The sequence below is a fragment of the Lynx rufus genome, unplaced genomic scaffold, assembly GCF_022079265.1.
Source record: "Lynx rufus isolate CCGP_SWC_20201006 ecotype Redwood Valley unplaced genomic scaffold, mLynRuf1.p SCAF_5, whole genome shotgun sequence".
Classification (NCBI taxonomy): domain Eukaryota; kingdom Metazoa; phylum Chordata; class Mammalia; order Carnivora; family Felidae; genus Lynx; species Lynx rufus.
Genome location: NW_025814867.1, coordinates 133,503,461 through 133,516,251, shown reverse-complemented (window position 1 = coordinate 133,516,251; position 12,791 = coordinate 133,503,461). Strand labels below are relative to the sequence as shown.

Sequence of the window (12,791 nt, the reverse complement as noted above, 5' to 3'; positions counted from 1 at the left end):
CAGAGATTTTCTTCCTGCCTTTACATCTGTATAACTGCTGCTTAAGTCGGTTCAAAGAAAGAATCCATATTTTCAGCAGACCTACTTGTACTTCTCTGGGGTGTAGAGTCGTGAATTTTGTTCACTGAAGAGGGCCATTTTAAATGTTAAAAGCAGGGTACTTGGGACTATGAGGAAGGAGGATTATCTGTCATGTCATTTGCCAAAAGCATTTTCAGAGAACAGCAGGGAGTCAGGCAAGTGAGCTGTTTGGATTCCAACAACATCCAATTAAAAAATTAACATCACTAACTTCTTAAATACAAACCAGTGTAAAGCTGCTGCCGTGAAGGATGAAGGAATTTGATGCTGATATTACTGGCATGTATAATCTTCTAATCCTACATTTTTTATTAGACCATAACATAATCAGCAGGCCAAAACAAAATTGCCTGCCTGCTTATCATGTATCTGTATCTCTATAAGCACAGATAGAGGATATGGTATAACTCTTTGCATTTGACAATTTATAGTGAATTTGTGATCACTTGCGGCTCGGCTCCCCTTGGAGTGTGATTTTTCTTATACCCCTGCCCACAACTCTGTGGTCCTCTCCAAGGGGATAATATGTCAGGAACACAGAATATATGTCATTTCCTTTATCTATGTTTCCTTTCCATAGGAGATTGTGGTCAGTTTGTCTTTGACCATAATGTCTAGAAAAGAGGTAGGGGTCAAGGCACTGATCCTCATCTGGCTTGTTATCTAATCTCAGACCCAGCTGTGCAAATATCTGTTCCTCCACTTACAACTGGCCTAAACCTTTGACTGCATCTCTGAAAGTTGAATGCTTTCAGATTTACTGCAAAGTTGATCTGTATCTTGTCTACCAACCTGCCATGAAAATAAGCCACATCAATTATTAGCCAACCTACTTAGGTAGGGGTGAGTGGTAGCCCAATCAACTGACCTGCCCTTCTGGATTTTGTGACTGGTTTTAGACACAGCGACTTGTGACTTGTAAGCAACAGTGACATGCATCAATCAAAATATTCAATTAGTGAATTGAATATTTGCAGTGCGATTTGAATATTTTCAACCTATGATAAATATGTAATATAAAACGATGGGAATAAAGAGTTTGAGATCTACTGAAAATTAGATTTTTATCTTAAAATACAGTCCATGACAAAGGAGAAAATGGAGAAAATGACAGGATTTAAATTATTTTTATTTTATAAATTAAGACTATTTTAAAGTCATACTTATAATTATTTTTCAGAGGAGTAAAAAAGAAAATATAGTGACATGAAAATAGCAATAGATGGGGCGCCTGGGTGGCGCAGTCGGTTAAGCGTCCGACTTCAGCCAGGTCACGATCTCGCGGTGGGTGAGTTCGAGCCCCGCGTCAGGCTCTGGGCTGATGGCTCAGAGCCTGGAGCCTGTTTCCGATTCTGTGTCTCCCTCTCTCTCTGCCCCTCCCCCGTTCATGCTCTGTCTCTCTCTGTCCCAAAAATAAATAAACGTTAAAAAAAAAAATTTAAAAAAAAATAGCAATAGATATTATATATTTATGTAAGTATACATTTATAAATATATATTTTTATGACATATATATTTGTATGATATATACATACATATAATAAGGAACTAACTTAGTAAAGAATCATATCACTGTTTGAAAAATATTAAGGCAATTTTGAGACTAGCATTTTGTCTTATTTTTTGTTTGTTTAGCTTCAGATTTTTATTTAAATTCCAATGATTTATTTATTTAAAATACAACATAATATTAGTTTCCGATGTAGAATTTAGTAATTCCCCACTTACGTACAACACATGGTACTCATCACAAGTGCCCTCCTTATTCCCTATCACTTATTTAACCCATCCCCCCACTCACCTCCCCTCCAGCAATCCTTAGCTTGTTTTCTATAGTTAAGAGTCTGTTTTATGGTTTGCCTCTCTCTCTCTTTTTTCCCGCATGTTCATTTGTTTTGTTTCTTAACTTCCATATATGAGTGAAATCATATAGTATTTGTCTTTCTCTGATTGAATTATTTCACTTAATACAATAGTCTCTAGCTCCATCCACATCACTGCAAATGGCAAGATTTCATTCTTTTTTATAGCTGAGTAATATTCCAGTGTGTGTATATGTGTGTGTGTGTGTGTGTGTACCACATCCTCTTTATCCATTCATCAATCAATGGACATTTGTGTCCAATGTTTATAGCAGCATTATCAACAGTAGCCAAATTATGAAAAGAGACCATCATTTTGAATTAAGCTACTAATTCTGTTCTCTGATAATTCTGTTGTTATTGATTTTACTATGGTAACTATATTTGTCTGCCAGTATTTTATTCCAGTTTTTTTCTGTTTGTGAGTGAACCTAATATTTTAATTTAATCCAACATTTGATTTAACTTAGGTTAATAGTTTGACTTTCTGATGATACTTTTAAAGTGTAGATGAATAATGGACATGGATAAGGAAATTTTGGTATATAATATTTAGTCTTTCTAAGGTAAAAAAGACTTTGAATGTGTATTATTGATAAAACCTAATTGGTTCTTACTGTTAATAGAAAGCAAATGATATAATAAAGAACTTTAGCTAATAGTAGAAGACACAAAATGGTTTCAACATTATTTTTATACCTAAAATTATGACTTGTAATTTTTTACAAAATATTAATATTTAATTTTAGCTCCTAATATCTTGCTGAACACTGCCCCCCAAAAATGATATTACAAATTAGTTGCCCCTTAAGATATTTGGAAAACCATTTCTATTTGAGGCAGAGGAATTTCCTGTTTAAACTCTAGCACAACCAAATTCTTTTTTCTGGTTTGATTAGAAGTCTTTGTTAATGGTGTAAAAGGCACAGTTTTTTGGTTGCTTGCATACCAATTCAAATACTCTAGCACCAAAATATCCACATTTCCACAAATAATTGCTGCACAAAAGCGTGATCAAGAATACAAAAACAGGGGTGCCTGGGTGGCTTAGTGAGTTAAGCGTCTGACTTCAGCTGAGGTAATAATCTTGCCATTTGGTCAGGCTCTGTACTGACAGCTCAGAGCCTGGAGCCTGCTTTGGTTTCTGTGCCTCCCCCTCTCTCTGTCTCTCTTTCTCTCTCTCTCTCTCTCTCTCTCTCTCTAACAAACATATTTTTTTAAATAAAAAAGAATGCAAAAACAATATATAAAAAGTTGGAAAGATGTGAAAGTCTAGAATGAGGATTCAGGAAAAAACACCAAGCTACAATTTAAAAATAATGAACATTCCCAAAGGGAAAGAACCAGTTGAAACTAATAGGGGAAGCTATAAAGGGAAAAAAACTTTTGGATCTGATTAAATGACTAAAAATCACAAAGTCTTACTGCTGTCTGTAAAATATTAATAAGCAGTAATTAGTATTATAAAATTTCCTATTTATATTTTTATTTTTTTTAAATTTTTTTTTTCAACGTTTATTTATTTTTGGGACAGAGAGAGACAGAGCATGAACGGGGGAGGGGCAGAGAGAGAGGGAGACACAGAATCGGAAACAGGCTCCAGGCTCCGAGCCATCCGGCCAGAGCCCGACGCGGGGCTCGAACTCACGGACCGCGAGATCGTGACCTGGCTGAAGTCGGATGCTTAACTGACTGCGCCACCCAGGCGCCCCATCTATTTACATTTTTAAATTCAAGAGGAAAATTTTTTGGCAAATTTCTAAGCAAAATAAATATAATCATTTTTCAAATGTGTTAAAAATCAGATCAGCCTCATATATTACTCATTTCTTTTTTTTCAATATATGAAGTTTATTGTTAAATTGGTTTCCATACAACACCCAGTGCTCATCCCATAAGGCGCCCTCCTCAATACCCATCACTCACCCTCCACTCCCTCCCACCGCCCCATCAACCCTCAGTTTGTTCTCAGTTTTTAACAGTCTCTTATGCTTTGGCTCTCTCCCACTCTAACGTCCTTTTTTTTTTTTTTTTTCCTTCCCCTCCCCCATGGGTTTCTGTTAAGTTTCTCAGGATCCACGTAAGAGTGAAACCATATGGTATCTGTCTTTCTCTGTATGGCTTATTTCACTTAGCATAAGACTCTCCAGTTCCATACACGTTGCTACAAAAGGCCATATTTCGTTCTTTCTCATTGCCAAGTAGTATTCCATTGTATATAGAAACCACATCTTCTTCATCCATCTGGTCAGAGTGGCTAAAATGAACAAATCAGGAGACTATAGATGCTGGAGAGGATGTGGAGAAACGGGAACCCTCTTGCACTGTTGGTGGGAATGCAAACTGGTGCAGCCACTCTGGAAAACAGTGTGGAGGTTCCTCAAAAAATGAAAAATAGACCTACCCTATCACCCAGCAATAGCACTGCTAGGAATTTACCCAAGGGATACAAGAGTACTGATGCATAGGGGCACTTGTACCCCAATGTTTATAGCAGCACTCTCAACAATATATTACTCATTTCATGATGATACTTAAAAACGATATGGTTATATTTCTAAGATTTGTGGATAATTAAATGTATAAGCATCAATATCATCTATATTTGAATGCAAAAGAATTAAGTGCTCAATTCTTCAAAGTATCTTAAAATAGTGCAAGAAAACACCCAGTAACTACTCTGCTGGAGAAGAGAGCCTCCCAAATTTTTTCCAAGAATGATGTCATGGAAAGAACTTATGAAAAAAGTATTATATTTTTTTGAATCATTATAATGTACACCTGAAACTAACACAACACTGAACTAACAAAACACTGTGTGTTGACTATACTGCAATTAAAATTAAAAACTTAATAAAAAAAACACACAATCTGAATTTCAGAAAAAGAGGAGAAGAGCAGAACAAACATTTTTTTCCAAAAAATGATATAGAAATGCCCAATAGGTACATGAAAAGATGCTCAACATCATTCACTATCAGTGCAATGCAAATCAAACTACAATGAGCTGTCAACTCACACCTGTTAAAATGGCTATTATTCAAAAGACAAGTAATAAATAACCAAGTGCTGGTGAGGATGTGAGGTAAAGGGAACCCTTGTATACTACTGATGAGAAGAAAATTGGTTTAGTCACTGTGGAAAACATGAAGTTTCCACCAAAACTTAAAAATAGAACTTCCAAAAAAATTAAAAAAAATAAACAGAATTACCATATAACCCAGGGGTGCCTGGGTGGCTTGTTTGGTGAAGCAACCAACTCTTGATTTCAGTTCAGGTCGTGATCTTATGTGTGTGAAGATCTAACCCCGAGTTGGCTCTGGACATGGAATCTGCTTAAGATTCTCTCTCTCCCTTTTCATCTGCCTCTCCTGTGCTCACTCTCTCTCCAAAAAAAAAAAAAAAAGAAAAAGAAAAAGAACAAAAAAAAGCTATCATGAAATCCAGCAATCCCACTTTTGGGTAAGAATGAAAAAGAAATGAAATCAGAATCTCAAAGACATATCTGTACTTCCACGTTCATTGCAACATTATTTCCGATAGCCTCAGGATAGAAACAACCTCAGTGCCAATCTACAGATACATGGATAAAGGTGATGTGGTAGATTATATTCAGTGGAATATTATTTATCCATGAGAAGGAAGGAAATCCTGTCATTTGTGACAACATGGATAAACCTTGAAGGCATTGTGCTAAATAAAATAAGTCAGAGGAAGACAAATACTACAGCATATTGCATAGGTGGAATCTAAAAATGCCAAAGTCTTAGAAACGGAAAGAAAATAAATCAGTAAATAAATAAATAAATAAATAAATAAATAAATAAATAAAACGTATATTTTTTTTAAATTTTTTTTTCAACGTTTATTTATTTTTGGGACAGAGAGAGAGACAGAGCATGAACGGGGGAGGGGCAGAGAGAGAGGGAGACACAGAATCGGAAACAGACTCCAGGCTCTGAGCCATCAGCCCAGAGCCTGACGCGGGGCTTGAACTCACGGACCGCGAGATCGTGACCTGGCTGAAGTCGGACGCTTAACGACTGCGCCACCCAGGCGCCCCTATAAAACGTATATTTTTAAAGAAACGGAGATGAACTGTAAAACCAACTGAATTCATGAGATAAAATAACTAACAACTCTATCAATAAGGAAATGGATTTTTTTCATGTCTCCAAACAATTAGAATAATTACTGGGCATTCCACCGTCTGCAAAAAGAAATCATCTTGCAACAAAATTTTAGACAAATGTAGGTCTTTTAAAAAACATTTAAGAGAGGAGAAAAGTGGAAAGAGAATAGATTATGAAAAGGAATATGGCAACAAATCTCTTCCAACAACAATATTAGTTACTGGTTTTTATTAGATTTGTATAGTGAGATAAATATAACACCTAGGATTTTGAAAAATATTACAAGTAATCCTATTCAAGATAAAAGCCTAAAGAGCACAATCTGTTACTTTCAACACAAAACAGATACCAAGTTTTTGGTGAAGGGGTTATTCATAGTTGCCCATTCACTAGATTTCAGTTACTGTGATTATGATATTTAAGAAATAAATCATTTAGAGAGAATTCCCAATCGTTGCTAGAATGGAATCTTCCATGACCATCACTGTGTGGTGAATATGCTGGGAATGTGATTTCTCATCCCTCCTGGACACAGGACAGATGCTGTTGGGGAGTAGAAAATGGAGTGAATGAATCGTCATCAGCACAGTCTCCCAGAGAGATTTTTACACCAAAAGACTGAAAAGCAATTATAGAAACAGGGAATTGGCAGTGGAAGATAATCAAGCTGATAATGGAAAGAGAGCTCGAGCACACTTATCTGTTTATATGGTGCCCTGCTTTGGTGATCATTTTAGAAAGGAGTATGAAAGGGATATCACAAATTTTCAGCATTTATGTACTTCATTTATCTTGTGTGATATTTTAAGGGCACCTTCCAATGCATTCAACTGAAATATAAAACAATTGTATAACACATTTTTTTATCTCTTTTCCTTATCCTATTTTTAACATTTCCCTGTAAATTAAACTAGAGCATATGAAATATAGATTTATTAAGATGTGTCTCCCATAAACGTCCCCTTATTGCTCTTTTCTCATACTCAGAGTCTTAATTCGGAATTCAATAGTGCTTATCAGGCAACTGTGGAAGCGGCAGCTGATTACATTTAGGGGTTTAGAGCCCTCCCCAGATTGTGTGGCATGTGCCTTAGAGATCAATTCAGTTCCATTTAAAGCCAAGCATATGTTGACTAAACGAGGCAGGGCTACTGGAGACTTCATAAAAAGAAGATGGGAAAATTCAATTCTTAGCAATATTTCTTTTTCCCTCTCTCTCTATGGGCATAAAATGATCAGATGTAAGATTTCAGAGGCCACAGAGAGTTACACTCTGGGACTAAAGACTTCTTAATGAAGCTGAACTGTTATATGTGGCAAAGAATCAGAATCCAGTTCATGCATGTAAGGAAAATTTTGAAGGAGTTTATTCACAACTTTCTTCAGAATTTATAATTTCTACTTAGGTCAGCAACAATACATCATTTTGTCCCATTCAGTATTTTTTCATTCAATGCATCCATTTTACAGAAAGAAGTTAGTTTTTTGGATTTACAGGGTATAACCCTAACAGCTTCAGGCTACAGCACAAAAATAAATTACAATTTCAGATCTCTATGCATGTATTCACTCATATTTTCATTCAGAAATTTATATTTCCATTTGGCAAACATGTGCTTTTCCAATTGAATGTAGCCTGACTACCCTAGTAAAAGAGTAAAATTATCAATAAACTTATCTGTGAAATAAATTATTGCTATTGAGAACTCAATTTTTACATAATGATTTTAATAAGCTATGAAAACAAAGTAATGAGATAATTTTAAAATAACTCATGCTGACTACCCTTCTATATTAAGGTATTTAATAAGGGATATGTAATTAGGCTATCAACTTTTTAAATAAATATAATATGTATCAAAGCATAGATTTAAAATAGAATATACAAATACAAACACATGTATACATAGTTTTAAGCCTTCCTGCTTTGTAAAGGAAAATCAATAGTAGAGAGATAAAATATAAAGTCAGTTAAAATATTAATGCTTGCTTGTAGAATATATAATTGTCTTCACCCATTTATCATCTCACTAATCTGGTTAAAAAATACGTGTTTGTGAAACAAATTGATAATTACATTTACAAGAACATCCTTAATAGTATTATGGTTGATATATGTAACGTACTTCTCTCATGGGGTAAAGATTTACAGAAACAACTAGACCAGCCATGTCTTCCTTAAAATATTTCTTATTAATGGAACTTAGATTTGGGTTGCAAAGTATAGAATTCTTCAAAGTTCAAAACAAAGTACAAACAGCTCCAATTGTTGTTTTAAGATACCCAGAGAAAGAGAGTAGGTATGATTTCTTGTTGTTTATATGGTTATCTGAAAGTTAGTGAAAGGGATGCTTTCTAAGTGTTACTCTTTTTGCTGTTAATATTATTCCTTGAGCATTCAATATATTCATATTGGTATACTAAATTTCTTTTTTTTTTAACTGAATCTCATAACATACCTAAGACATAATATTGTTTATTCCCATTGGACAGTCAAAGAAACTAAGGTTCAGAAAGATTAACTTATTTGCTCAAAGTTAAAAATAAACATAAAGAAAATAGCTACACTGCGGATCAAACCAAGGTCATAAGATTCCAGAGCTTATGTTTTAGCCACCATTCAAAAACAAACAAGTATATTTTATCTTGGTAATTCATGGAATCAATTCCTATTTTACATTTCAATAGAGTTACCATTAGAAGATCAACTGCTCACTTTAAAAATGTATTTTTTAAATTGCACTTTTAAAGATTGCTTTATATTGTGTCAACTCTATTACTGGGGTTCATACTGATCTTTGAGGCATATCACTCATTTGACATAAATTAATTCACTTTATCAGATGTGCCAGGCACTGGATCAAGCCCTGGGCATGTAAAGATGAACAAACAAAGCATATAGACATTGTAGCTAGTAAATTGTATATTCAATTTAAAGAATGGATTTAACAAGAGTGTAAACAGAAAACGTTTTCTTTTTCTCCACCTACTTTATTTCAAATCTCTCTTTTGGCCCCTGGATATTTCAGACAGATCTCTTCACTTTTCCAGTTATTTTAGGTGTTAAATTTTCTTAACTGGTTAATTAAGATTCACTTTTAGATATTAAGATGTACTGTCAAATACAGCATCCAAACTTTAATATCATCTAGTTCAAAGTTTCTTTTACCTCCCAACTCTGTAAACTAATAACCTAACCTAATAACTTAAGGTAGAGGAGGTAGAAATATTGCCTTTGACTCATTTTTCACTTTCTTTCCCTTCCATTTTCCTATAGCTGTAGCATCAGAGGAAAGGCAAGCAAGAAAAATCTACGATCACTGTATTTTTCTTTTGGCCTACAGTGGCTCCTGGCCAAATGCTAGCTAGCTCTTTTGTAGAACAGAACTGTGAGTTCTTCGGAGCATTCCTCTCCCACCCCCCTTCCCCAGGCCTACTGCACTGTAGGTATGGGTGGTACTCTTCCTAGCCAATCTCTAGCCCTGCTGAGCTCCTAACCCACCTCAGATTCCATCATTCCACTTCTTTGTGTTGAGCCTGCTTGTCCTGTAAGGCAGCTGTCCCTCCATTACATTGTCCAGTGTCCACTGATTAAAAAAAAAAAAAACAAAAAAAAACTTAACACACTTTTCTCGCATGGAGAAAATGTAGGTTCTTTCCACTGCCACTCTCTCTCCTGGCCCCTAATTACCATCAAGAGATGCTCCAGTCTAACTTTCTGACTTTGAATTCATTACATAGGAAGAGAACACAGGTCTTTAATTATACAGTTATATGCCCACAAACCTTAAGAAACTAAAGTCATAGTCTTCTGTGAAGTCATTCACTATACTTCAGTTTAGTCTGATTGTTTTCAAAAAGTGGATCATGAAATCGATTTATTTGGTTTCGATAAACATTTCTTATTATGGAATGGAATAAAATGGAATAGAATAAAATTTAGAATAGAATAGAACAAAATAATTGTGTTCAGTTACACACACACAAGCACACAGAAACACACATCTGTTGGAAAAAAAAAAATCTGAAAGTCCCTGCGTTAATCCCATGGAAACACTGGTCCTTGCGATTCTTTAGGCTGCAAAAATTTCAGGCTGAAAGTGATAGGATGGCCTTCTCCCTTTAAGTCAACTCAATATGAATGGTTGCCTTGGAGCATTCCTCATCTGGTGCGCTGGATGGCACCATATTCCCTTCTCCCACTCTTCTTCAAGGACATTACACAGTCTTCTTTTAGAAAAAAAACTTTAATCTTCTTTTATATAAAAATAGAGCTGGAAATAGGTGATGGGTGTTAATAGTTGCTAGACCAATTTTGATCTATTTTTTAATTAAGTGTAGTATGGATATATTTAGTACTTCTATTTAGAGTGTAACAATATTTATCAGTACTCTCAGATTTGGGGCTACAACCTAGATTCTAAAACAACAGGAATGATTCCTTTCAAGTACTATTACATGTGGTCATCATAAACTGAAAAAGTCTCTATGGAGGTTAGTACAATTCAGTTTTGAACCTACTTTAACATGAATTGTGGCTCCTTGAAAATAATATAATCATTTATAATTAATATTCATAATAGCTTTCAAAATACAGGTTTCCCTCTTCCTTGATTTTATCAAGTGCTTTTGCTTCCCCATTATGCTTATCCATACACAATGTAGGGGAAGAAACATTAAGCCTCTCCATACCCAGCCACTATATATCTCCCTTCTCAGGGAAGTCAAATCCCATGTGGCCTCAACAGGGTCCTAGTACTGCCATGTAGCTATCCCTCCTAAGCCATAATTACAAAACATTGAGGGAGCAAACCCCTCTCTCCCTGTGACATGAGGAGTCACCCAGGGCAAAACCCTGCAAGATCAAACAAACAGGTCCAGGAAACAGCAGCACCACTTTCTTCAAACAATATTTCCAGTTGGCCTATTTTTGCATGACCCAAATCCTGGAAACCACCAACTGCCTGCAGATCCATTCAGTTTCTTCCCTGTCCAGTTTCTTCATTTTCCTTCTATTTCTTCACATGCCAATTATATTCTCCCAATTCCAATGCTGATTTTCTTGTTTGGGGCCCCATCTTTAAGTTCCTTTCAAACGACTGTTATTGCAGAGTTTCCATGTCTTTGTGACTACTTTTCCCCACCTGACTCATGATTTAATTGAACTCAGTTTCCAGCCTCATCCAACTTTGGTCCCACCAAAAGGCAACTTTCACATTAAAAAAAAAAAAAAATTTAACGTGTATTTATTTTCGAGACAGAGAGAGACAGAGCATGAACGGGGGAGGGGCAGAGAGAGAGGGAGACACAGAATCAGAAGCAGGCTCCAGGCTCTGAGCCATCAGCCCAGAGCCCGACGCAGGGCTCGAACTCACGGACCGCGAGATCGTGACCTGGCTGAAGTCAGATGCTTAACCTACTGAGCCACCCAGGCGCCCCACACATTTTTAAATCATGTAGGTTTGGATGCATCATTTGGAGGGAAAAATCAACAGATCTTCTATGCTTGTGTAACATTCCAAAGGTTGAGGCTTGAATATTTATGTGAGGTAGAGGAGTTTATTGAAGAGAAACTAACAGAGTTTATGAGGGAGGGGTATATCCTAGACCTCTCAGCCATCCCTTGGAACTGCTCTGTGCTCTGCTGTAAAGAAGATGCCTAGGGGTGCCTGGGTGGCTCAGTTGGTTAAGTGTCTGACTTCAGCTCAGGTCATGATCTCACAGTTTGTGAGTTCGAGCCCCGTGTCGGGCTCTGTGCTGACAGCTCAGAGCCTGGAGCCTGCTTCAGACTCCGTGCCTCCCTTTCTCTCACTGCTCCTCCCCTGCTCACATTCTCTCTCTCTCTCTCTCTCTCTCTCTCTCTCTCTCTCTCAAAAATAAAGAAGTATTAAGAAAAATTAAAACAAAAATAAAGAAGATGTCTAAGGTTTTATCCACCCTTTCCTCAAGCCACATCTCTGGCTTTGACACTACTATTGTGGAGGCGTTCTGAGCAACTAAGTGTATATAGTCTCACTTGATATTAGATCGAGGTCAACAATGCACTGTAGTAAAAGGTTGATGTGTAAAGAGACAGAAATGGGATGGATATTACAGGATCATCTATTCGTCACCTTTTTATCCTATATGTTAATATTCTTTCCCCATAGAGCCCTGCAAGGAAGACCATTTTCAGTGTAAGAATGGAGAATGTATTCCACTGGTGAATCTCTGTGACGGTCATCTACACTGTAAGGATGGCTCAGATGAAGCACATTGCGGTATGTGTTGATTTTAAGAAAACACTCATCACTTTAGCCTCTACACTTGGATCCTCCAAATGTAAAAGAAAGATCAGAAATGTATTTATCAGGACGTGTTTTGTTCCTTTTGTGTATCATCATTCCCCTTGTGACTTCCGCACCTTGGATGCCACTCTGGTTAGGAGAAAAATTAACAAGCAGACCCCTGTTTATTGTTAGTTTATTTATTTAAATTTGACTACATTTAGTAACTTTAAGTCTAGGACAACCCATATTCAGGTAGAAAGCATAAAGTAGTACTGGGAGACAATGGCCCACACCAGGCCCTCTAGCACCGCCCATATTGACTATGATACTCCTTTGCCTGCATATGGAGGCACCCTCATGTTTACTTATAACTAACTATGTTACACTTGCTCCTTTGCATTCTTGGTTCTTCAGTATCTACTTCTCCTCCTGCTTAGTTGAGTCTT

The 12,791-nt window shown here is 36.3% G+C and overlaps 1 protein-coding gene across 1 annotated transcript in view; it reads left to right on the top strand.

The window, feature by feature from the left end:
* The window catches only part of TMPRSS15 (transmembrane serine protease 15), a 121,384-nt gene that overhangs the window by 71,722 nt on the left and 36,871 nt on the right, over window positions 1-12,791 (top strand). Inside the window, exon 18 of the mRNA XM_047100465.1 lies at window positions 12,226-12,336. Within this exon, the coding sequence (XP_046956421.1) occupies window positions 12,226-12,336 (111 nt within the window). The remainder of the gene's footprint in view (window positions 1-12,225; window positions 12,337-12,791) is intronic.